General features: G+C 54.2%; 1 protein-coding gene across 4 annotated transcripts in view; it reads left to right on the plus strand.

Annotated features, from left to right (window-relative positions):
- Nucleotides 1-21,930, plus strand: part of LOC116942803 (protocadherin Fat 1-like) — a 115,246-nt gene that overhangs the window by 52,773 nt on the left and 40,543 nt on the right. For all 4 annotated transcript variants that reach the window (XR_012941834.1, XM_076067542.1, XM_076067543.1 and 1 more), the window contains exons 3-6: nt 10,112-10,426; nt 17,545-17,606; nt 18,361-18,675; nt 19,595-19,805. Coding sequence is in view for 3 of the 4 variants with exons in the window: in XM_076067542.1 (XP_075923657.1) it covers nt 10,112-10,426; nt 17,545-17,606; nt 18,361-18,675; nt 19,595-19,805 (903 nt within the window). In the remaining variant the exon portion in view is untranslated. The remainder of the gene's footprint in view (nt 1-10,111; nt 10,427-17,544; nt 17,607-18,360; nt 18,676-19,594; nt 19,806-21,930) is intronic.

The following is a 21,930-nucleotide window of genomic DNA, read 5'->3' on the forward strand; positions in this document are numbered from 1 at the left end:
AAGAGTGCCGTGATGGTTCAATGATATTTTTCCCGGGCGGGTGTAAAGTCAAGTGCGCAGGACGGGGGAGGGGTGAATCTTATCTCTGTTGATGAGTCCGAGCCAGCAGTGGAAATTCCACATTTTCGTGCTGCTGGGGGGGGGGGGGGTTAATCCCTCTCAAGTATGACCACTGTTCACTTCCACGTGTTGATATTTAAACGGTGTTAAGTCAACAGCCACCGTGATTTCGACTTGGAACCTCCCAGGTCCGATTCAAGGCTCTACCGACAGCAACAATTGTTGTTGTTGTTCTTTTAGCACCCTGCCTGTACTCCTGGGGCGGGGGTTGACTGTTTGAAGTCGGGCTGTGTTTGCGCGTTACTCGTCTTACGTAACAGACCGAGAGCAATCGACAAGTGACATGCACCGTTCACGCGGTTTGTAAACAGTGCTCTGTGCGAGTGAGCAGGACACTCGAGCACAAGGGATTCGTGCACACGCACGATGAGAGCGAGACTAAAAGAGTGTTTGTTGCACTCTGCATTCGAGCCATTCCCTAAAGAAAGCCTCTGAACCAAGGCGGTTCGGTAGAACTTTGCCGAAAGGTGTATTTACTCGAGGTTCAAGTGTTTTTTTGTTTTTAAAGGCAGGATTTGTAATGGAAAGTAATTCAACGTTGATACAAAGGCCCACGTGGAAAGTCCCCAGGTCCATTATGCCGATAAACTCGAAGCGGCGTACAGCCAAAACGGGAGTCGGGGCACAACGTCACTCGGAGCCACGCTGACGTGCCGCCATCGTCACGAACAAGATGGCTGAAGTAGACGGCTCGGTCTAGCCCAGAGGTCGCCGACCAAAGTAACAAGAAGATAAATTATTTTTCGAATTCGGTACAAAACGTATTATTTCAAGAGCCGTAAATTCATTCATGCATACATACACAAAGAGAGACGGAGATAGAGATCACCCGTATAGCCTTAACAGACTGTTAGCGATCACCTATGAAGGCCAGAACGGCACACGAGGGGGTGGGTGGCCAGCACCACGCCCAGCCGCCTTTGTCTCCCTGGTGGCGATGTATTCACGCACCATACCAGGTACTCGTTTGAGGCTGAGTCGACCTAGGGGAGGCCCAGAACCGGTTCAGATAATCATGACCGGTGTCGGCCGTGAGCGGGAGTCGAACCCGGGTCGCCAGGTTCGTAGTGCAGCGTAGCGCTAACCGCTACACGACCGCTCCCCACTCCCCACACACACATACACACTTGCGTTACGTCACGAAGCAGTCCGTAAAGAGCCGAATGCGGCCGCAGAGCCCGCAGGTTGCCGCCCCTCCTGGTCTAGCCTACGGCCGTGATGGAATTGTCTCGAGGTAGAGTGTCAATATTCACGACAGATTGCTGTACCACCACGTTGCGGGTCACCGGCACCAGTGAAAGCGACATCAGGAAATGGGTGGTCGGGTGCTTCCCGGGCGGAGAAGCGGCGCATTTCTGACCCACCTTTGCGACCGCAAAGGCCCCGAAAATGGTGGCGCCCCCGGAACAGATGCGGAGGGTGTAGGAGATGATTCCGCTGGGGACGAACGCATCACGCGGTGCAGCGTAGGGTTGTCCGTCCGGACTCTGCAGGGACATGCTGTCGGAATCAGAGCGCCAGAAGCCCTGTGATCATCCCGGCTTGGGGGATGCGATGGTGGTGGTTGTGTAATTCAGACAGAGCTTCTACCGTGGAAGTGTTTTCGAGTTTGTTTCACAATGGCAGAAGTGCATCCACTTGTGGGGGGGTTATTACATGAAGGAGTGACAATATCGGGGCGGTGGTGGCCATGCACGTGGTCTGTAATCCAGCACTGTGGAGGCAGCGGGGGTTGGTGGATCGCATAAATGTTGTGAAACTCTCTTACCTTGGGAATGAAGGTGCTATACCCTGCCTCGCCAGAAGATGGTGGTACAGCAAACATGTGAACTCTACCTGTTCCATCTGTATGGGATCGAGTGTTTCTCTCTCGCACGTTTGGGCTTTCTCCAGGTGCTCCCATTTCCTCCCACGTGTTAAACGCTCATTAATTGGCCGATGACACCTAAATGTACTGTGGAGCGGCGAGTGACAAGTTGACTTTGCCTTGAGCAGGGTGCCCAGGGCGTCTTTGTGTTGTGTGTCGCCACCGTCGGCGTGTCGTGAACGGAGCGATCGCGGCGACCTCTGGGTGTGTCCCTCGTAGCGGAACGTGCAGCGTTGCTGACAGCCGCTGTCTACAATGGGGGGTCGTGCTGCGCCATGGCTGTGCTGCACCATGCACACCTTGGGGGGTGGGGTAGGGGTAAAGGTCTAAAGAACACTCTTGACAAATCTCGAAAAAAACATTCTGATAAAGCCGTTGGCCGAGCAATCAGTATTTGAGTGAACTGAGGAGAGGAAAGGGCCGTGGGAATTAATTTAGAAGACATTATAGGCTTTTGAAATTGTTGATCATTTATACAGTATAAAAAAAATCTCCGCCTAATGGCTGTGGAGGCACGTGTGTCTTACGCGCCCCCTGGCTTGCGCTAGCACGACATGAGCGTGCTCTTACTGGAATGCTGCTTTCTCAACTTCGTTTCTCCTTCTACCGAATTTATATTTTGCTCGTTCACACTGTGTTCAACTACGATAGCTCACGACCCGCATCTTCCTCCGCGCACCACTCGCTCCACTTCCTCCCTTCATCTCTTCTACCAAATTACCACAGCCCTGCTTTGATCCTAGCAACATGCGGATATTGTATTATCTGCTATGCTCTTTCTTGCTGGCCACTTGCAACCTTTCTTGTTGGACATATGTATTTTGCCTTTTGAGTATTATGGCTTTAGGCTTGTGCTCTGCAACGCCATGTTTTTTTTTTCCAAACAACGTCATATCCAGCAACATTTCAGATTCCCTGTAATGCTCGCGAGGCCCTCTGCTGATTAGCTCCACACACTCTTGATCTCCGTGGATCTAATTGCTGTCAGAACTAAGGTCTGCGTGTTCATTTTTTTGCCCGCGTAATGGTTGTTTTTAATAATGGGTTTTCCTGTGGGAAATTAAGCCCTTAAATAACAGCACAACTGTTTGAATATTGCCTCGTGTTCTTTTTCTGCTCGTTTGATTTCCCACGTGGTATCAATGTCAATACTTTGGCAGGTAAATATAAAGGTTTTAAAGTCCATACATTTTGCTATATTAAGCTCTGACACGAGTGCAGGCCTCTTTGAAGTATACTTTAATGTCTTTCAAGGAGGTTACCGATAACATCGGACTGGGCACTCTTATGCCTGGCCACGCATAATTCGTTTGTTAGCGAATTGTGACGTGCGGATAATCCGTCGCGCGGATAATTGGATTGTGCCCGATTGGGCTCAAAACCGAAATGCACGAATTTGACGTCGCACCGTGGGCCGGCTCGTCGTTGAGAGAACACGTGTTTTACGGAGCGGCTCGAGGTGGCATCCGTTCCACGGAGGGCGACCGCGGCGCTCTGCTCGGCGCTGCCACCTCTGCTGCTTACTGCCTGGGGTCGTGGAGCCTCCCGCTGGGCCACGCGCCCCCCGGCCCCCCTCCCCCCTGCCCCCCTCCCGCCCTAATTGGAGCCTCTCGCATTCACGAGGGAGAGAACCGCCTTTTAAACAAAACGAGCGTCGTTACAAATGAGCGTGCAGCGTACACCAGAGTTCACCGGTGCGCGCGTTAGGCACGGTTATATCCCGACGTGATTTATCTTTCAAATGAAACTAATTCATTGTGAATTCGTCTCTCGGAATTTTTCTATTAATGTTGGCTTGCCGTAGAATTAAATTCGTTTTTCACTGCGTTTATTGTGTTTACTGTGCTGCAGAATTCACTCGGGATTTGCATAAGCCTACGTTAAGTGTACATTTACCATTTATATTTTCTGACAATCTATGGAGCAACATCTAAAACCTCCATAAGGAGGACAATGTCGTGTGTAGTCACATTTTTGTGCTTATATCTTTTTGAATGGCAAAAATTAAACTTTGTTCCATAAAGCAGTTGAAATGCACTCAACCCGCGTCTAGGGTGAAAGTTTGCCGGTGATGGAGCATTGGCAAGCGGTACGCTACGGGGACCATCGTGCACCGCTAATCCCAGCTGACTAAGCGGAGCGGCGTGGCCATTGGCAGCCCGTCTCGACACCCACACGAGGCCTTGACGCTTGGCTTGAGCTTTGCCTAACATAATTCACAAACTGGTCAACTACAACTGCAGTGGCTTCTACTGCGTACTCTTCATAGAATGGTCACGGACACACTCCGGACAAAGACATTAGAACACCGCTCCAGTGTACAGTACAGAGTGTACTGTACTTTTAGTGTGCCACGACCACCCGCTGCCAGTTGGTCAGTGCTAAGAAAAGTTCCATGCTTAACACGATGGCAACTTTTTGTCAACTTTGCAAAATAATGGCTATAGCCAGTGAGTGTTTATCTACCCGGCTCTCCATATCGTGCCTGCTGACCTCGTTAAGGTCAGCAGGCACGTTTCTCACCGGTTCTGTTTATATTTGCAAATTAAAAACGACGACTTAATTACCAACCGCGTGGGGTAATGGTGGCGCGGAGTGAATCGTGGCTGAAAATTAAAGCGACCCTCACGCGTTTGTGTTTCCACTGCCTCGGCCGTGCTCGTAGCTAAACAGCGAGAAGGAAGGGCGCGTAGAGTTGAGTGAGCGGCGGCTCAATCAAGGCCGCGGGCCGTGGCTGCGACGGCGCAAGTGAGGCGTCCTCGGTTCAGACGGTACAAGCAGCGCTTCGAGCAGGCCCCGAGTCGGAGGGTAAGGCACGCTCCGACAGGGGAGCGATCTTCCTGCTGCGTGTGCTGCAATGCCATTGAATAATCTGCGGGTAACTTTTCGGCATTCGGACGTATTTGGCCAACAGCAGTCAGATTGTTTTCGTTTCCCCTGGGTTCACCGGTTTCCTCGGTGAACCCAGGGACAGGTTGGGGGTGCAGAGGCAGCACATACAAATGCCACACAGGTTCCTGATTCTGGGGTTGAACCCAGGCGATTTTTGGTGTGAGGCACAAGTGTTACCTCTGCGCCTCGCTTATATTTAGTGTATATATTATTTTCTGCACGTTATCTATTTTGGGGTGTGTTCCCATGGGCTGTTGTGACATTGCTGTGCACGGATCCGATTTTCAGGCCCTGAGCTCAAAATGTTTATACACAGTAGAAATACAATACCGTGGTGTCGGGATTTCATGTCGGACAAAAGTTCATGGCACTTGACTTGGCATCGTTCTTTTGGAGGTGGTGGCGTTGGCTCAGCCTGGCTGGTGAACGTGTCCGTACGCAGCGCACGTTGACTCGGTGCCACATTGGAGGTTGTTGGTGCGGAGAAACAACGGTTGAGATCAGAAGGCAAAGCCACGTGGATCCGGCTGCATTAGATTGGAACGTAGAATTTTGGGTCTCCATTCACCAACCGCTGACGCTGACTAAACAAATGGCAACTGAACCGTGTCCCAGTTGAGGACAGAACGGTTGATGACTCGCATAGAATGTCATTGATTGCAGTGGCAAAAGCTTCAGGGCTAAGGTTTTGTACCTAACCTACAAGCTGCCCAGAATGAAACATTATCTGGTGATGCTGCTTGAATAACATCAGTCTCGACTCGTAGTTAACTTAATTACGCCAGCTTAAAAACGTCACCTCTTGCCCGTTTGCCGACAACCCCTCGGCTGCTGTAGACGCCAATTCCCAAAAATGGGTCGGCAGGATGCCGCCCGGCCTCGCGAAATCCGGCGTTAACACGAGTGACATTAAATCCGGGACGTCCTCACGGCAAACCCGAACCGCAGCACGCCGACCAGGCGCTGTCCGGATCGTGTTCCTGCCGGCCCGATTACGCGGCGAGCGCTGCTCGCCCATTCACTCACGGCGCGCTGCATTGCGCCTCGCGCCTGCGGATGTTTTTCAGACATTGATTTCGCCAGCACACAATCATTTGTTCCCACACATGTGGCCGCGCTTGCTGTAATCCACACGTAATGTCATTTGACGTGCAATAAATAAGCCAATAAACCAGCTGCCTAACGGGGCAGGCTTTGACACAGATGCCTAATTGGTGTCATGTTTATGGCCTTTGCAGCATTCTCATCTCTCTTCTTCTGAAATTACCATGACCGTCTTCTGGCATTAATGGGTCAGATTTACTCTCCAATTGACTCCAAAGAGATTGTAAGTACTATATTTGCGGACCTTACAAAAGCCATTTGCCGCTGCAATTCGGAATGATCCATAGCATACTGCCTCAGGCATCTGCCAAAACGTGCTCGTGACTCAATTCTGTGAATGACGAGAAAACCCATTTCATCAGAAAAAATAGTTCAGGCTGGAAAACAACTGGATTTAAAGACACGTAAAAACGTGCACTGCATGTGCGAAAGCTCTCGGCCTTATCTAGACCAATAACTCAGCTTAATGTGTGTTTATTTTAAACTTGCCGTACTACCAGTCGAAATGTAGACGCTAATTGGTGCAACATATTGCCGGTCCCTTACCTGTGCTGAAGGCACTTTAGCCGTGCTGTTTACAAGGGTGAGTGGGGGTGCGGGGTGAGTGCGGGGTGAGTGGCCGTCTGATGGGCGTGCAGTCCAGCGGCAGTTGCGATGCACGCTCGAGGCTGTGTCTCGTCTAACGTCGAAACAAACGCGGGGCAGGTGGCGAGTGGAGCGCCTCGTCAGCTCACGCCATCCCCGTGTCCTGCTCGAGCCGTCGGTCCGGGGCACGGAGGAGGAGGAGGAGGAGGTGCAGGCTTCCAGCCCTGGCTCCGTTGCAGCCTTCGGTGGCAGCTCGCTCGGCACGCTTCGTCTCATTGATGGGCTTTTGGGATGCCAATTCTAAGCCGTGTTACAGTGAGACTCATTGTATATAGCTTAGTGGGCCCTTACCTGTGGAGACGACGGTGCTACCCCTGTGAAGTTGGTGTTTTGTCTCTCTTACGATTACCCATGAGCATTCGCGCTTCATCTTGACTGGCCTCGGGGAGCAAGGCCCGTGCTCGTGTGGGGTTCTGGGGTTGGGGGTCCTGCACCACCAAATGTCCCTTTGGCACCACCCAAAGATCACTTCCCCTTTGCGGTGAATCACTATCCTTGCCCCCCCAACAAACTAAACCATGTTTTTGTTTACCAGGCAAGACCCTCCACAAGTGATGGCTCAACAAAGTGGCTTTTGTGTAGATTTATAGCAGCCGAATCCTCTTAAGCGCATGTTGATTCAAAATGTGGAGGGAAAAACTGGAGGACCCGGAGAAAAATTCACACGAGCGCGGGGAGAGAGAACATGCAAACCCCAAATATAAAGCAGGCGTCAGGGTCGGGATCGAACCCAGGGCCTCCTGCATACCAGGCGAGGTAGTTAACATCTTGCTCCCCAATGTTAGAGGAGCTGGAGCTAGGTCTGATGGTGAGCTTTGCTATCGGTGCTGCCAAGGCTCCCCTTTGCTCCCTCGTGCTTTACGGTGATGCCTGTCGACAAATGTAGCTCATGCCGGCCTTGCCTGTAGTTGTAATAGTCGCCCATGGCGTGTGTGTGGATGCTGTGTAAACATCACGAGTGGAGCTTTATTTACATTTGGCTCTGTATGCTGCTAAACACGGGAGTGGTGGCTCCTCGCTGAATGGTCAGGTTTGCTGGCTTGTCACTTGCTGCTTCCACCCCCCCCCCCCCCCCCCGTAACTTTTAAAGATACACGAGCTACCACAAACCAAAATCTAACGTGCGCCTAAAACTGGACCAACAGTGGCCCTCGTGTTCCTTCACTTGGATTCTTCCAAATTGAGGGCCGGTGTTTGTCATTTTCTGACTTATTTGTGCCCATGAATCGCAGCTCTGCATCTCTCGGCTTCTGCGGGGCTGTGCACAATGACCGAATTAGGAATCTGGGGACGGAAAAAAATATTGACCTTTTACCAGCGACCAATAAATTTCTCCAAAAGCCGAGGAGATTGAGCACCAAGGAGGACAGCTGGGGCTTGCGTGGACTTCCCTTGCCGTGGGGGTCGCGCCATAAACAGCGTGATTTAGGGGGCTGCCGTTAATCGAGTTTGTATGGAAATTTACACGGTTCATCGTCACCGTGGAAATGTGTGTGGAAGGCCTCGAATGTCACACCAGGTGCTCGCTGTATGTATGTATATTGAACTTCTTTCTGCTGTGATCGCACGAGCGGCAGGGCTTCACGTTTCGATCGGATTTGCTTTCCCTCAACGGAGCCGAGATCGGACTGGGATTAGGCTCGCGCTGCGCTGGGTGGCAGAGAGCTGTTGACCGGCGCTTGCGTGCGGTGGCAAAGGGCAGCTGGCGGGTTCTGTGGTGGCGCTCGGTTATCCAGGGAACGGCGCACTGACAGTCAATCACGCTGCTAAGAGTGAAGGGGCCTTGGGGTTTACTGTCGGCAGGCGGGTGGAAAGTTTGAATATCGTTTTGTGTTATTCCTTCCGCACTTGTGCTACTCGAGTATAATATCCACGTCGGCTTGAGATTGATCACTGCGATCCGTGCGATGTGCGACCGTCCGACTGAGGGAGGGGGGGGGGAAGGGGGGGGGGTGAAGGGGGCAGAGCCCTGTCACTCCGAAACGGTGGCCAGTCAGGATTTCGCAGGTGGCTGTTACCCGCTATTTTTCCCGAACCGCACGCAATCTAGTGATTGACTTTCACGGGAGGGTCAACTATACCGTGTCTATTCCAAATTAAATCTCAAGGCTTTGCGCACAAACGGTTGAGGTGCTGCCCGGGTAGAGTTGTGTGTCGCAGGTAATGATTAACCTGTGCCGCACGTGCTTATTAAGGGATCTAAATAATTATGAACGCAGAGTGGAAGCCTGGGGGTGGCGTGGTGGGGGGGGGGGAGGTTGCCGCCTGCGGAAACGCTGGTGTGACAGCCTCTGTGTGTGTTCGTAACGCCCGGGTTGCAAGTGCGGACCGGCACAATAGCGGCGGAATCCTTCCGTTCGGTGGCCGTGGCAACTGAATCGTAATGGGGTTTAACTCGCTTGCCGTTGAATGCAAAAGAAAAACAAAGAGTGTACATTTGTTTCCAAAGGTCAATGCCAGAGGTCAGGCGGTTGCCTATTTAGCAGTAAAGTTTAGAGCAGAGCAAATGTAAACCAACACGCGAGGTTTCTTTGCGGCGTGTTTACTTTGGCTCGGGCCGGGGCCCCGTTTTAAACGAGAGCTCCTCTAAATCTGCCCCGACGTCCCACGCAGTTTTACGTGGACGGTGGCTCAGCTGCGGCCGTGGCGTGCGCTCGGCCGTGGGACCTCGTGCAGTCCACTCCTCCTGTTGAGCCGATCTCAGCGGCCGCCGCTTACTCTCTCCCTAATTGATGAATTCGCCATTAGCCGCGGAGTTGATTGTACGTGGCCCCGTCGGTGACACGTTCGGGGGGGGGGGGGGGGCAGGCCGCTGTTGACGTGCCGTGGGGCCCGTTCCGCAGAGGGGGGTACGCTAGGATTTGTGAATCGAGCGAGCGGGGGGAGCGTGAGCCGCAGTCAGGCTCCGGGTGCCGGGAATCGAGCGGCGTAGGAGGCGGCGCGGGGAGGCTGCCGACGGTTTTTCACCCCAGCGCTAAGCTTTAGAACGACCGCATTTTTATTCGCATGCTGTGTGTTTTCAATTCATAGTTTGCTGTCTTTTGTGAAGTTAACTTGGTCGGTTGTAATAAGTAATGCATTTTGGATAATCTGTTCAGCCAAGTGCACACCATCTCATTTAAGTTGTTTTGCTGACTAAATGAACCGTTATACATCAGGCTATTGTGAATAAAACTTGGATTGTGGCAGTATAAGTGATTGACTGCCTGTGGTGAGGTGCAGTACACCATGAATATCAAGTTCCCAGCAGTTCACATTTTCCTTAAGCAATTGTGGCCGGGTGCTGCTGCAACCACAACACTTGACGCTTGTCAATTTCAATCCCAATCGGGGGGCGGGGGGGGGGGGCGGGCTACCCGAACACATCGTTACTCCTGGCCATGTAAAACAAGAACCGCTTTGTGGGAAGGCAACTGTGGTGGTCGCCCTTGCGCGGAGACCCGCGTCTGAGAATCCCGCGTGCGAATGCCGTGTGTCTCGCAGGCGTGATCCGCACGGCAGAGCGGCTGGACGCGGAGACGCGGTCGCGCTACTGGCTCACCGTGTTCGCCGTGGACCGCGCGCTTGTGCCGCTCGCGTCCACGCTGCACGTCTTCGTCGAGGTGGAGGACGTCAACGACTGCGCGCCCCTCACCGAGGAGCCCATGTACCGCCCCGCCGTGCCCGAGAACTCTCCCGCCGGCCTCGCCGTGCTGCAGGTCCGCGCCAGCGACGCGGACGCGGGCGGCGCCGCGCCGCTCTCCTTCCGCATCTCCAGCGGCAACCCCCAGGGATTCTTCTCCATCGACGCCCGCACCGGTGAGCTCGGCACGCCGCCCGCACCCGCACGCGCTGTGCGGTGTCGGCGCTGTCGCGTGAAAGAAGTTCGACATGCGTGCGTGTGTTTCCTTCCATCGCATAGCGTGTGTGTCGCCCTTCATCTAATAGTGGCGTGTGTGTCTCCTGCATTGCATAGCGTGCCGGTTTGTCCGGATTGTCCGGCACCGCGTGGGAGCTTCATGGCGACACGTCCACCCACATTCTCTCCCCCCCTCCTCTTCACTATAACTGTGTCTCTTGTCAATTTGCCTATAACACTCTATATTACCGCCGTACAATGGGTCTGTCTTTCTCTAGTAAACTTTTATTATTATTATAGGGCGATATGTCACTCAGAGCTTGCGCTCCTATCACAGGGGGTGTTGGAGCGATCTATGCGAGGCACGGGGGCCACTCTGGCTGACTCAACGTTAGACCGACGCCTGCTTACGGAGACCGGCTGCGTCGTCCGCATCCTGACCAGCAGCGGGGCGAAACGTTTCGTCAGCTCGAATGAGAAGAGCCCACAGGCCCCAAGTGTCAGCCGCCTCTGTGTGCGTGGTGCCACAGGCTGCACTTGAGCTTGCGTGCGTCCCCACAGCCCCCACGGCAGTGGGCCCTGTGGCGGCTCCGTGCGTGTGGTGTGACAGCCCCTGCCAGACTCTCTCGGGAGAGGAGAACTGCAAAGCTGCAGAACGGGTATTGCGGGCGATGTTCGCATCCACTCGCCCTCCGCGACCCCCTGCCCTCGCAAGACCTCCCGCTAGAGAGAGAGGGAGGGGGCGGCGGACGTCCGCAGACCCTGGCCGATTGTGTCGTCGGTAGAGAGCACTCTTGTATAGTGTGGGTCACACACACACACAGAGCACATTCATAAATACGTTGCTGTACTGAAGGGCAAGAGCAGGTGCACTGTGGCAGTGACTCCTCTCCGCGGAGACCCGAGGGTACGGCCCGGCCGTGGCGCTCGGTGGGGGGAGGCTCCACGCCACGGGAGTCCCAACGACGGCCGGACCGCCGCTCCGTAGGAGAGCAGTTATGGCGCATGGCGGATGCATTCCTGGAAAATTTCATCGCCGTTAGTTTCATTGGAGTCGTGCGGCGAGGAGACGTCCATGATGTTTTTAATATCGCCCTCTAGACTTTTTATGTATGTGGAGCTTCTTTCGCACCATACGTAGCCAACCGTGCTTATCGGAGGTGCCGGTGGAAGGACAACAAACGTAACATAAAAAGCAGTTCCCAAGAAATTGGTTTTCAATCGAGACGATTTAAAAGTACATAGCTCCCAGCGGCTTACAAATATCGGAAGGAATAAGCGGTCGGCAAGTGAAGCTGAGCACCCAGTGGGGCAAGGCCCAGGGCAGTTTGTCGCCTGCAGCGTCCCCCGATGTTCATGCCTCGCTAGGCGGCGTCTCCATCCCGCACGCCCGTGGCACGATGCCTCACGGCGGCTCTCCTTTCGTAACTCGCCAGGATCCCGGAGAATTGTTTGTGGCGCGCTGCATGCTTCTGAGCAGCTGATTTCCCATTGATTCCCCAGGGGATTTCATTTACTCCGTGGTTTCCTCGTGAACTCTCTCCAGCTCGGATGACACCCGGCACTGCAGTGGCATCGCCAAAGCATTTCGGTGACTTAGCCTAGGATGAGAGTGTTAATGGAGGCTAATCCTGAGAGCATTTGAGAGGTGGTACTGTAAACTAAAACCATAAAATATTTCTATTTGACTAAATAAGGCCTACTTAGCTATATAGCTCTTTTCAGAAGCCACCTAGCCATAAATGATAGCTCAACGAAGTGGCTTATCATGAAAATGTATCGCAGCCAAATACTCTAAACACACATTGATTATAATCTGGAGGGACAGCCAGGGGAGCCGTAGAAAAATCCACACGACCACTGGGAGAGAGAGACAAGCAAACTCCAAATATACAGGCGTCAGGGTCGGGATCGAACCCACGACCTGTTTACCAGGCGAGGTATTCAACATCTCCTAGCCACCGTGGGTCCTGCAGCTGAGCGCTGTGGGGCATGCGATTGGGCGTCGTCGGCCGAGGGATCGCCGAGGAATCCACGTGAAGACTCGGCGGGTAGCGGCGCCGTGACGGTGTCGCTGGACGTGCCGCGGGGCATTTCCCCTTCGTCATAGCTCGCTCGCGCGCCGCTGGCATGCTCCGACCGTGCGCGGAGCCATGGGAGTCGTGGGCGGCCCGGTGCAATTAATGGATTTGGACCGGCCCGTTGATGACGATGACGATTCATAACCCAGTCATTGCCGTCAATACGGTTTCCAGCTGGGCAATGCCGCGGCGCAACATTCGTCCTGCAAAATTGAAATCTCTGAATTTCCGGTCCCGGTCGGAGGTGAACTCGGCCCATCCTCCCTCCAGCAACTCGGGTTATGGTTGCCCTACGGAGAGGCGGCTGGGCTCCACTGTGGTGGGAATGTGTAATTTCCACCGTGGCTTTGAAGCCACGAGACAGAGGGAGATGACGAGGACCTTCGGCAGACAATGATGGACGACTGGGTCGTGTCGCCCTCATTTTCGGCCAGGGCGTGGCAAAGCAGCGCTCTTTTTGTCCAGATAGAGGGGTTCTAAAGGAGCGAGAGGTGCGGCTCGAGAAGAGGTTGGCTGATGTGGCACACGGGAGGGCACCCGGTGTCGAGTGCATTTGCCTGCAGCTGGAAGCAGCGGCATCTGGATCGGTCGACGTGACAGAGCAGCTGCGCGGGGATGGGCGCCTCTTGTGGCGTCTGTTTGAACAAACCATCTTGGACTGATGCTAGTGGCACCTGTTAAATTGTAACGTGGTTGAACTTCACTTGCAGTGGTGTAGCGGCACGATGTGGAACATTTGACTGCTCTGATGGTGCACAAATGCTCTTGTATATTCCCTCCCAAAAAATACTCATGTGCTTTTCATCGTTGAAACATATATATTCGCTTAAGGAGAATCCTTTGGAAAGTGTCACTGGAACAACTGCATTCCGTTTGTGGCCGGGCTGATTTCACCACGGAGGGTGAATCACTGTCTCCGGAATTAAGCCAATGGGGCACGGGGAAGAGGGAGAGAGAGGTAACAACAACAACCACTACGGCGCTTGTGCCAGGCTATGTGCACCTTGTAGCCACGTGAAGTGTCGAACGCCCGCTGGCAGGCAGGAGGTCACGGGGCAGGGCCCAGTTGCCACGGATCGACTGACTGAGGCGACTGGCTGATGCGCCACCTGTGGCTCCTACTGTGCCAACTTGCTGTGCTTTAGCCACCCGGCGCTCCGCTCGTTGTTGTGAGCTTCGCTCCTCCGCCCTCCGTTGTTGTTGGAGGGCGACTGCCTCTAACTGCCCAGTAGCGTCATTCACGAGCCTCCTCCACAGAGGCCAATCTTGACACCGCTGGTACCGGTCATCGGCAAGTCCACTCAGCTCCACATCCCCATGTACCACATCACTCCATCTTTTCTCCAGCCTGTGCCGCGCCTGTTTAGCCCCCTCTATCTGGCCGGACAAAGGCTGGTTAGGCATGCGGTGGCTGGGCATGAGGTAAACACGCGCACACACTTACAAAGGGACGTTGGTAACACTTGGCTAAAATACACTTACATTCTCACTCTACTCTAATCACTCTCGGTATGTCAAAGCCATCTTATTCCCTGCCAAAGGAATGTGGAATTTGCACCACTCGCCCAGGGCACTTGAAATACCTCGGCTTCTTACCACACTGCCAATGAGCCAGTGCCTGATGCCTGCATCCGGGCACAAACACAGCTCCGAGAGTAACGCGTGGGGCTCAATATCGTGAGTTATTATTGATGCCCGGTTCATATACCAACAACCATCTCAAGATATTAATAGGAATCTTTTCCAGGCACCGCATTGTGAAGTGTTGTTGTTGGCTCGGCGTCCATTATTTATCTTCTTTGGTTCTTTCGGTAAAGTCACGTAGAATGAGAATAATTCTACGTGACTTTACCGAAAGAACCAAAGAAGATGAATCATTGCAGTCACGAAAGCTTTAAATCGAAAAGTCCATTATTTAGGCTGCCTTTTTTTCTCTACGCCTGTTGATCTGAAAAAGGACAATTCCCCTCATGCCATCTTAACGCAATTTTTCAACACGTCAGAGGTGGCAAACGACGAAGTGCCTAAGCGTTTCATTAATAATCACAAAGCTCTACTTGTGACACTCGAATGGTACAACGTGAGTTGTCGAGCGAAGATCAAGGCCGGCGGTGTTGCCCGTTCTGGCTGCGAGAGCCGAGGGTTTGAGGTCGCGCTCCGGGGCTCCTCGCTGCAAGCTCGGAACGGAATTCAACAACTTCCGATGTTTCCTGTTTGGAGGCGGCAGGGCTGAGGCGCGCCGCGGCGCACCCTGCGGACGCCACCCTTGGCGGCGGGCCCCAGGAGGAGCCGTCGCGGCCTCGTTGCCGCATGCCTGTGCCAGAAACGCGATGGGGGCTGACGGGGAGTGGCGTGCTCGTGGACGTGTTCCAAGCCTCGGAAACGCGATCGCACAAAATGATCGCACAACTCAAATTGTGGGTGGCGGGGGGGGCCCTTTCTAAAATTCAGTTCCACGTGAAATAAGTTCTGCTTTCACCAGCAATCAATTTTCTTTCTGCATTGGGAGATTTGGATATTTCCCGAATGGCTGCTTTGGTGGGTGGCAGGAGGCCCGAATGCCCAGAGGAAACGGCTACAAGCGCAAACGTGTTCAGAGCGTCTCTTGCGCGATGGAATCTGCAAGATGCGCTGACCCTTCCCCCTCCGGGAGCGCTTGATTGCAGCCGCGTGTCTCCACGTCCGGCAGACGGCAGAGATGTGGTCCCGGCACTCGAGGTGATACCCGTGGCCCCAAGAAGGGAGCCACGGCCGGGAAAAACGAGAACTCGAGAGCCGGGCAGAGAGGCGCCACATCCTGAGATGTGACCCCTGGATGCGTGAATGTTGAAATTCAAGGAAAGGAATGCACACGGCACCTCATGGGATGTGCATTTCATAGCAGCGGCCTTTGTCATCGTTGAGTATTGGTACATGCCCGGTCGGCTTGATTAAACAGTAGGCTGTAATGCTGCACCCGTTTTGATTGATGTGAAAGCTTGTTGTGTCAAAGGGCTTTGATGTGCCAAGGCACATGGAGGAAGTGCGTGTGTTTGCACGCTTACCTTGGAGTTGTACGGACAGTGATGTAGCGATTAACACAGTCATTACTTACTCTTTGGTTATATTCGGTAAAGTCACGTAAAAGTATAAAACAATAAAAAATAAAAATAAAAAATTCACGACGTTTCGGCCACAGCACAAGTGGCCTTCATCAGGTGAAGGGACCAGACTGTCTCGAGGACAGCGCTGGAGTGAACACAGCCAAGCTCAGACCGCGACCTTTAAGCTGTGTGAGAGGAAGCAGAGCGCCTTGACAAAGGAATTATCATAAAAAATAGCATTTAATTGGCGGACTGAGCATGATGAACGGTGTAGAGGGGGTGAACATGTGCAGACCGGCGAGGGGGGGAGGGGGAGTTTACATATTGATGATGTGAAAAGGGAATTTAAGCAACTGCGAAAGTTTGGGATACCACTACTTGAAAAAAATATACTGTACCATTGAAAATTAGTTTAATGTTTGGTTCGATTTAGAACATCTTTCCAATGGTTGCTTAATTTGAAACCATCTTCTCGGTTGAAATTGTGTCTGTGTTTGTAAATCTGAATTTCCTCATGAACAAATCTCTGATAAAAACCCGTGGGTTTGCAAAGAACCTTGGTATCGGAGAAAATTATATCGTGATCACCCACAGCGTTAAAACAGTGATCAGCTATGGCAGAAGAATTCGTTCTGCCGTGTTTCAAATCTGATTTGTGCTCGCGAATTCGGTCAGAGACATGTCGTTTCGTCTCCCCGATATATAAGTCACCACAGGTGCAGATCAATCTGTAAACTCCGGGGTACTGTAAGTCAAGAATGACATCCTTCACGGAAGGGATCGGGTCACGGATTTTGTGTACTGTATTGAACCGGACCCGGATCTTGTGTTTGTTTAGAATTTTGGAGATCTTTTTAGTAACGCCTGCTATATATGGCAGTGTGATGGTTTTGATCGGAGTATCAAGTGGTTGTTTCTGTATGGAGGGAGAAACAGCTTGGCGGATGGTACGGTCAGAGTATCCATTCCTTTTCAGGGCCAGATGACTTTACCGAATAGAACCAAAGAGCATGGATCCTTGCAGTCACAAAAGCTTCAAATCTAGAACAGTCATTACTTCACTGCGGTCTGAGCAACGTGCTCGCTTAAATCTCTAAATGACGAGAATACCATCGGCAGCGAACTTTAATTCAGGCTGGTAAACGAATATATTTAACAGATTTTGTATATGCAGCGTACACCTCCTTAAGTGCAACAGATTATACACGTACGTTGTAGTGTTGCACCTGTATTTGTACAGCAATTTTATTTCACAAACGACGTCATCCCAATTTCGACGTTTTGGCGAAGAGCCGCGCTGGCCCGCCTGAGTGTGAGTCAGCCGGGGCATCGTGTTCCCCCCCGGCCACCGGCCCAGGGGAGATGCCGGCACGCACGGTGGCCCGTGCTTCGCCTTACCAATACCAGGTGGCCCACGCTCGCGCTCCGTCAAGAGGTCCCCACGCCGAAGTCGTGATCTGGTGCACTTATTTATTGCAGCGGTAATTTTTATTTATTTAGTGTCGTAATGAGTGGCCGAGCTAAAAACTGCGCTTGTTGCAATGGAGAGCCAAAGTTTAATCGTGATGGCTCCCCACGTTCGTACCCAGAATGTTGGCTGTGCTGCCTCTGCTCTGTCGCCTGCTCGCTCTCACGTATTCCCAGGTGGCGCCGTCTTTGCAAAGTAAGCGGTGCTGTTTGTCGCGTCTCGACGTGTTGATTTTGTCTCCTGGTTAAATAAAGGATGGTAACGACTGCGACGCCGACAATGTCGTAAGCCAGCTCCGCCTGTCGCTTGTGTACCACACCTCCAAGGCGCGAGCCGTGCAACGGTGCCCCCAGGTAGACTAGCAGGGAGTCGCCGTGTCTGCGTCGAGGTGAACGGCGTGTAATCCGCCGCGTGCGCTGCCGCTGCTGCTCCGTGTCGCCTCCCAGGTCTCATCTCCACCACCGCACGCAAATTGGACCGGGAGCAGCAGGCCGAGCACGTCATGGAGGTTCGATCGCCCCACACTCCGCCTGCCGCCCAGTCGCATCGCGCCACTCCCCGTTTCTTACCGCACCGCCACCGTAGCTCGCCCCAAGTATAACAGCCGCGAGCGTTGATGGTGCATGCGTGTGTGCGATTGGCTGTGCGCGTGCATGCGCTAACATGATTGCGCACACGCTTGGTTTTGCACACGCGTGTACGCTTGCTTGTAATGTGTTACTCCCTCCAATCTCAAATGATCTGAATAATAACAATAATAACAGCTGAATAATAACGCCCCCCCCCCCTATTTGCACGGGACCTTGAGATGCGATTGCATTGGGACACGCTTTACGAATCCAACCGGTCTCCTACCTGTTTCTGCGTGCACTTTTGTGGCCAAACGTGTGTGTGTGTGCGTGAACGTGTATGTGTGCCTAGCCTGGCACAAGCACCGTGGTGATGTCACCGCCGCTTAGTGGCGAATGGCGGTTGTTGTGTGCGATAGTGCAGCAGTTGGCGCGCTGCGCTACGAACCCGGCAACCCGGGTTCAATTCCCGCTCACGGCCAACGCCACTGACGATTATTTGAACCAGTCCTGGGCCTCCCCTAGGTCGACTCGGCCTCAAATAAGTACCTGGTGCGGTGTGTGTGGCCACCCACCCCCTCATGTGCCGTGCCAGCCTTCATAGGTGCTTGCTAACTACGCTTGCCCCAACAGTCCGTTAAGGCTACAAGCTGGTCTTTTTCCTTGTGTGTGTGTGTGTGCTCGTGTCGGCAGGTGACGGTGTCGGACCAGGGCCCGTCCCCCCGCTCGTCGTCGGCGCGCGTGGCGGTGCGCGTCCTCGACGAGAATGACAACCGCCCGGCGTTCTCGCAGCGCGTGTACCGCACGCGCCTTCCCGAGCGCGAGCGCAGCCGGCGCCGCGAGCCCGTGTACCGCGTGTTCGCCTCGGACGCCGACGAGGGCCCCAACGCCGACCTCTCCTACTACATCGAGGGCGGCAACGAGGGCGGCCGCTTCTTCATCGACCCCACCACCGGGGTCATCTCCACGGCGCACCCCTTCCAGGCCGGCAGCCACGAGATTCTCACGGTGAGAAGCCGGGGGTAATGACCTGGGGAGGCTCCGCCGTCCGGAGCGCTGCTGGCGGCAGAGGGGGGGAACGCTGGCGTCCTGCAGGGGGGGGGGGGGGGTTGGGCCACCTTTGTCTGCCCAGTGCGAATGTTCACGCTGGACGTCGAGTTCAGGCTGAGTTGCCCACGGGGGAAGCCAAGGCCAGGCTCTTGATTCTATTTGCCGCTCGCACTGTATTGTTTCAGGAGTTGAAACCCAGGTCACTCGGATTATAATGCAGTGTGCTAACCGCTGCACCACTATTCCCGCGCAAAGACCAAAGATGACAACGAGCGAGGGGGGTGCGGGCCCCGCCCGGACACACGCACAAGCGCACACAAAGATCCCCCGTGTAGCCTTCAGGGACTTTTGGGGAAAGTGCTGTTAGCGGGCACCTACGAAGGCCGGCACGGTACACGAGGGGGTGGGTGGCCAGCACCACGCCCAGCTGCCTTTGTCTCTCCAGTGACGATGTTTACACACCAAACCAGTTACTCATTTGAGGCTGAGTCGACCTAGGGGAGGCCGAGGACCAGTTCAGATAATGTGTTGGCCGTGAGCTGGAATCGAACTCAGGTCGCCGGGTTCGTGGAGCAGCGCGCTAACCGCTACACCACCGCTCCCCACCGATAATTTAGCCGTGTTTTCTCAGCGCGATCACTGCTCGTGCAACCAGTGACCGGTCTCCGCGTCCCGGCGGCGAGCCGAGGCCCCGGCTAAGTAAAAACCGCACGCTGCTGGACATTACGCTGCTTCGTTCAGCTCGGAGTGGGGGCATGAGTCCGATGGGCGTGGAGAAGCCATCGCTTGCCGCGCTCCTGCTGCTGCTGCTGCTGCTGCCAGAGGCCGGTTCCCCTCCGCCGCTCGTGACCGTGCCGCTCGTGCCATACCCCCGCAGGTGAAGGCGGTGGACAACGGGCGGCCCCAGCAGGTGGCTCGTGCGCGCGTCCACATGGAGTGGGTGATGGTGCCGCGAGCGTCCAGCGAGCCGCTGAGATTCGACGAGCCCGTCTTCAGCTTCACGGTGCTGGAGAGCGACGCGGTGAACCACATGGTCGGCATCGTGTCCGCGCAGCCCCAGGACGTGCCGCTCTGGTTCGCCATCCTCGGTGAGCTCCTCCGCACGGCGGCGAGACCGGAAGATCCGTCGCCCCAGCCTCCGATGAGCACGGTTGGCTACGTACGCTACGAAAGAAGTTCAGCGTGCATACGTATGCTCGCCGACAGCAGTGTCCGTTACTGCTGTTGCGCACCTCGGTGTGGCGATGTTTTTGTGGGGTTGGTGGATCACCTGTGGATGCGGGCTGTTATGCGTGACACCAACGTGCTGAGAGCCCCTGTGGGGGTGGTGGAGCCGGCGGTACCATGCTTCTGTGGGTCTTGCCCACAAGAAAATAACCCAAACGTTTAAAACACAACACTCCTGTGCATTGCCTGTACGACTCGCTGAATTAGCAGCGCAATTAACAGCACTCATAATTTGCTTCTTAAAAGTATGAATAGCTCAAACATTGTACTGCCGCACTTTAATTTAAATAGTCCTCTTTGGTAAGAAAAACTAAAAGGATCACTAAGCGATCCTAATCAGACCGATTGTGGCAAGGCGATTGAAAACTCATTTCTTTCAAACTGCTTTTTTCTGTTTAGTTTGTTGTCCTACCCCCGCACCTCCGATTAGCACGGTTGGTTACATACGGTGCGAAAAAAGGTTAAGCGACATGCTGTACATACATCCAGACACCGTTGAGTGAGGTGGCGGGAGGGCAGTGAGAGAAAGGAGCAGCGGTGAGCCGGAGCGAGGAGGGGGGACAGCCCTCTCCGACGACGCCACCAGGCAGCTGCGTTTGTCGCCTTTGCCAAAATGTTTAGTTAAACCGTGCTTCTCTTCAAGTTGTCGCTCGCTGGGGCACGAGCCACCTGGGAACGTCGAGATTCCGAGAAGTGTCGGGATTGTAAAAGATGAGAGGCGTGCGGCCGTCCTCGCTTTGTCTCCGGCCTGCCGGGGCGACGGCGCTTCTCGTGATCGGAGCCCTTTGTGATGACCCAGTGATTGAGAGCCAATGTCCCCCCTTAGCAATGGAGACTTTGGGGAAATAAATGCAGGATACAAAGAAAAATTAGTTTAATTGGTTACAATTTTATGTATATAATGTTTTCTCAGATGAGTTGAAACAATAGAAAAAGCTAGTTATTAAAATCTCTAATTATGTTTTTATTGTTAATGACATCATTCAAAGGGCGTGGGCAGGACATGCCATGGCTGGTGGGGGGCAGGGAGGAAAGTTGTGGGGTAGATGGGGGGGGGTCGGGAGAGTAGTGGGGTAGCAGGGGTAGGGGAGCGGGGGTAGGCGAGATGGGGAGGTAGGGGAGCTGGGAGGTAGGGGACTTGGGGGGTAGGAGACTTGGGGGGTAGGGGAGCTGGGAGGTAGGGGACTTGGGGGGTAGGGGACTTGGGGGGTAGGGGAGCTGGGAGGTAGGGGACTTGGGGGGTAGGGGACTTGGGGGGTAGGAGACTTGGGGGGTAGGGGAGCTGGGAGGTAGGGGACTTGGGGGGTAGGGGACTTGGGGGGTAGGGGAGCTGGGAGGTAGGGGACTTGGGGGGTAGGGGACTTGGGGGGTAGGAGACTTTGGGGGTAGGGGAGCTGGGAGGTAGGGGACTTGGGGGGTAGGGGACTTGGGGGGTAGGGGACTTGGGGAGTTGGGGACTTGGGGGTAGGAGACTTGGGGGGGTAGGGGACTTGGGGGGGACTTGGGGGGTAGGGGACTTGGGGGGGAGGGGTAGGAATGTGGAGCTCGGAAGGCACTGTTGGGCGTTTGTCTGGGCGTGAGTTTGTTCAGCAGACTCCAGGGGGGTGGGGGGGGTCTCTGTCTCATGGATCCGATTGGTCGGCTGCCAGCGGCGGGGGTGCGGCTGTTGTCAACTGGTGTTTCACATGCGTGGGTGTGGGAGATGGCACCATTGTGAGCGTATTTCCGAGCCCCTCAATCTGGGGGGATTGCATCGTGAATACCCGAGATGTGCGAGACTCGAGAGCCCTGCACAGGCCACGCGGTCGACGGTGTGAACTAAACAAGGGGAGAGGTGGGATCTGGCCCAGCTGTAGCCCAGCCCAATGCAATCGGTCATGGGAACGTGCGACGAAATGCCTTTGTACGGAATGCAGAATGAGTCCGCGTATTTGTTTATAATCAAGAGATGAGTCAACAGCAGCAGGCTGAGGTAGTGCAAGGCTG

The sequence above is a fragment of the Petromyzon marinus genome, chromosome 16, assembly GCF_048934315.1.
Source record: "Petromyzon marinus isolate PM22_M1 ecotype Great Lakes invasive population chromosome 16, UKy_Petmar_22M1.pri1.0, whole genome shotgun sequence".
Taxonomy (NCBI): Eukaryota; Metazoa; Chordata; class Hyperoartia; order Petromyzontiformes; family Petromyzontidae; genus Petromyzon; species Petromyzon marinus.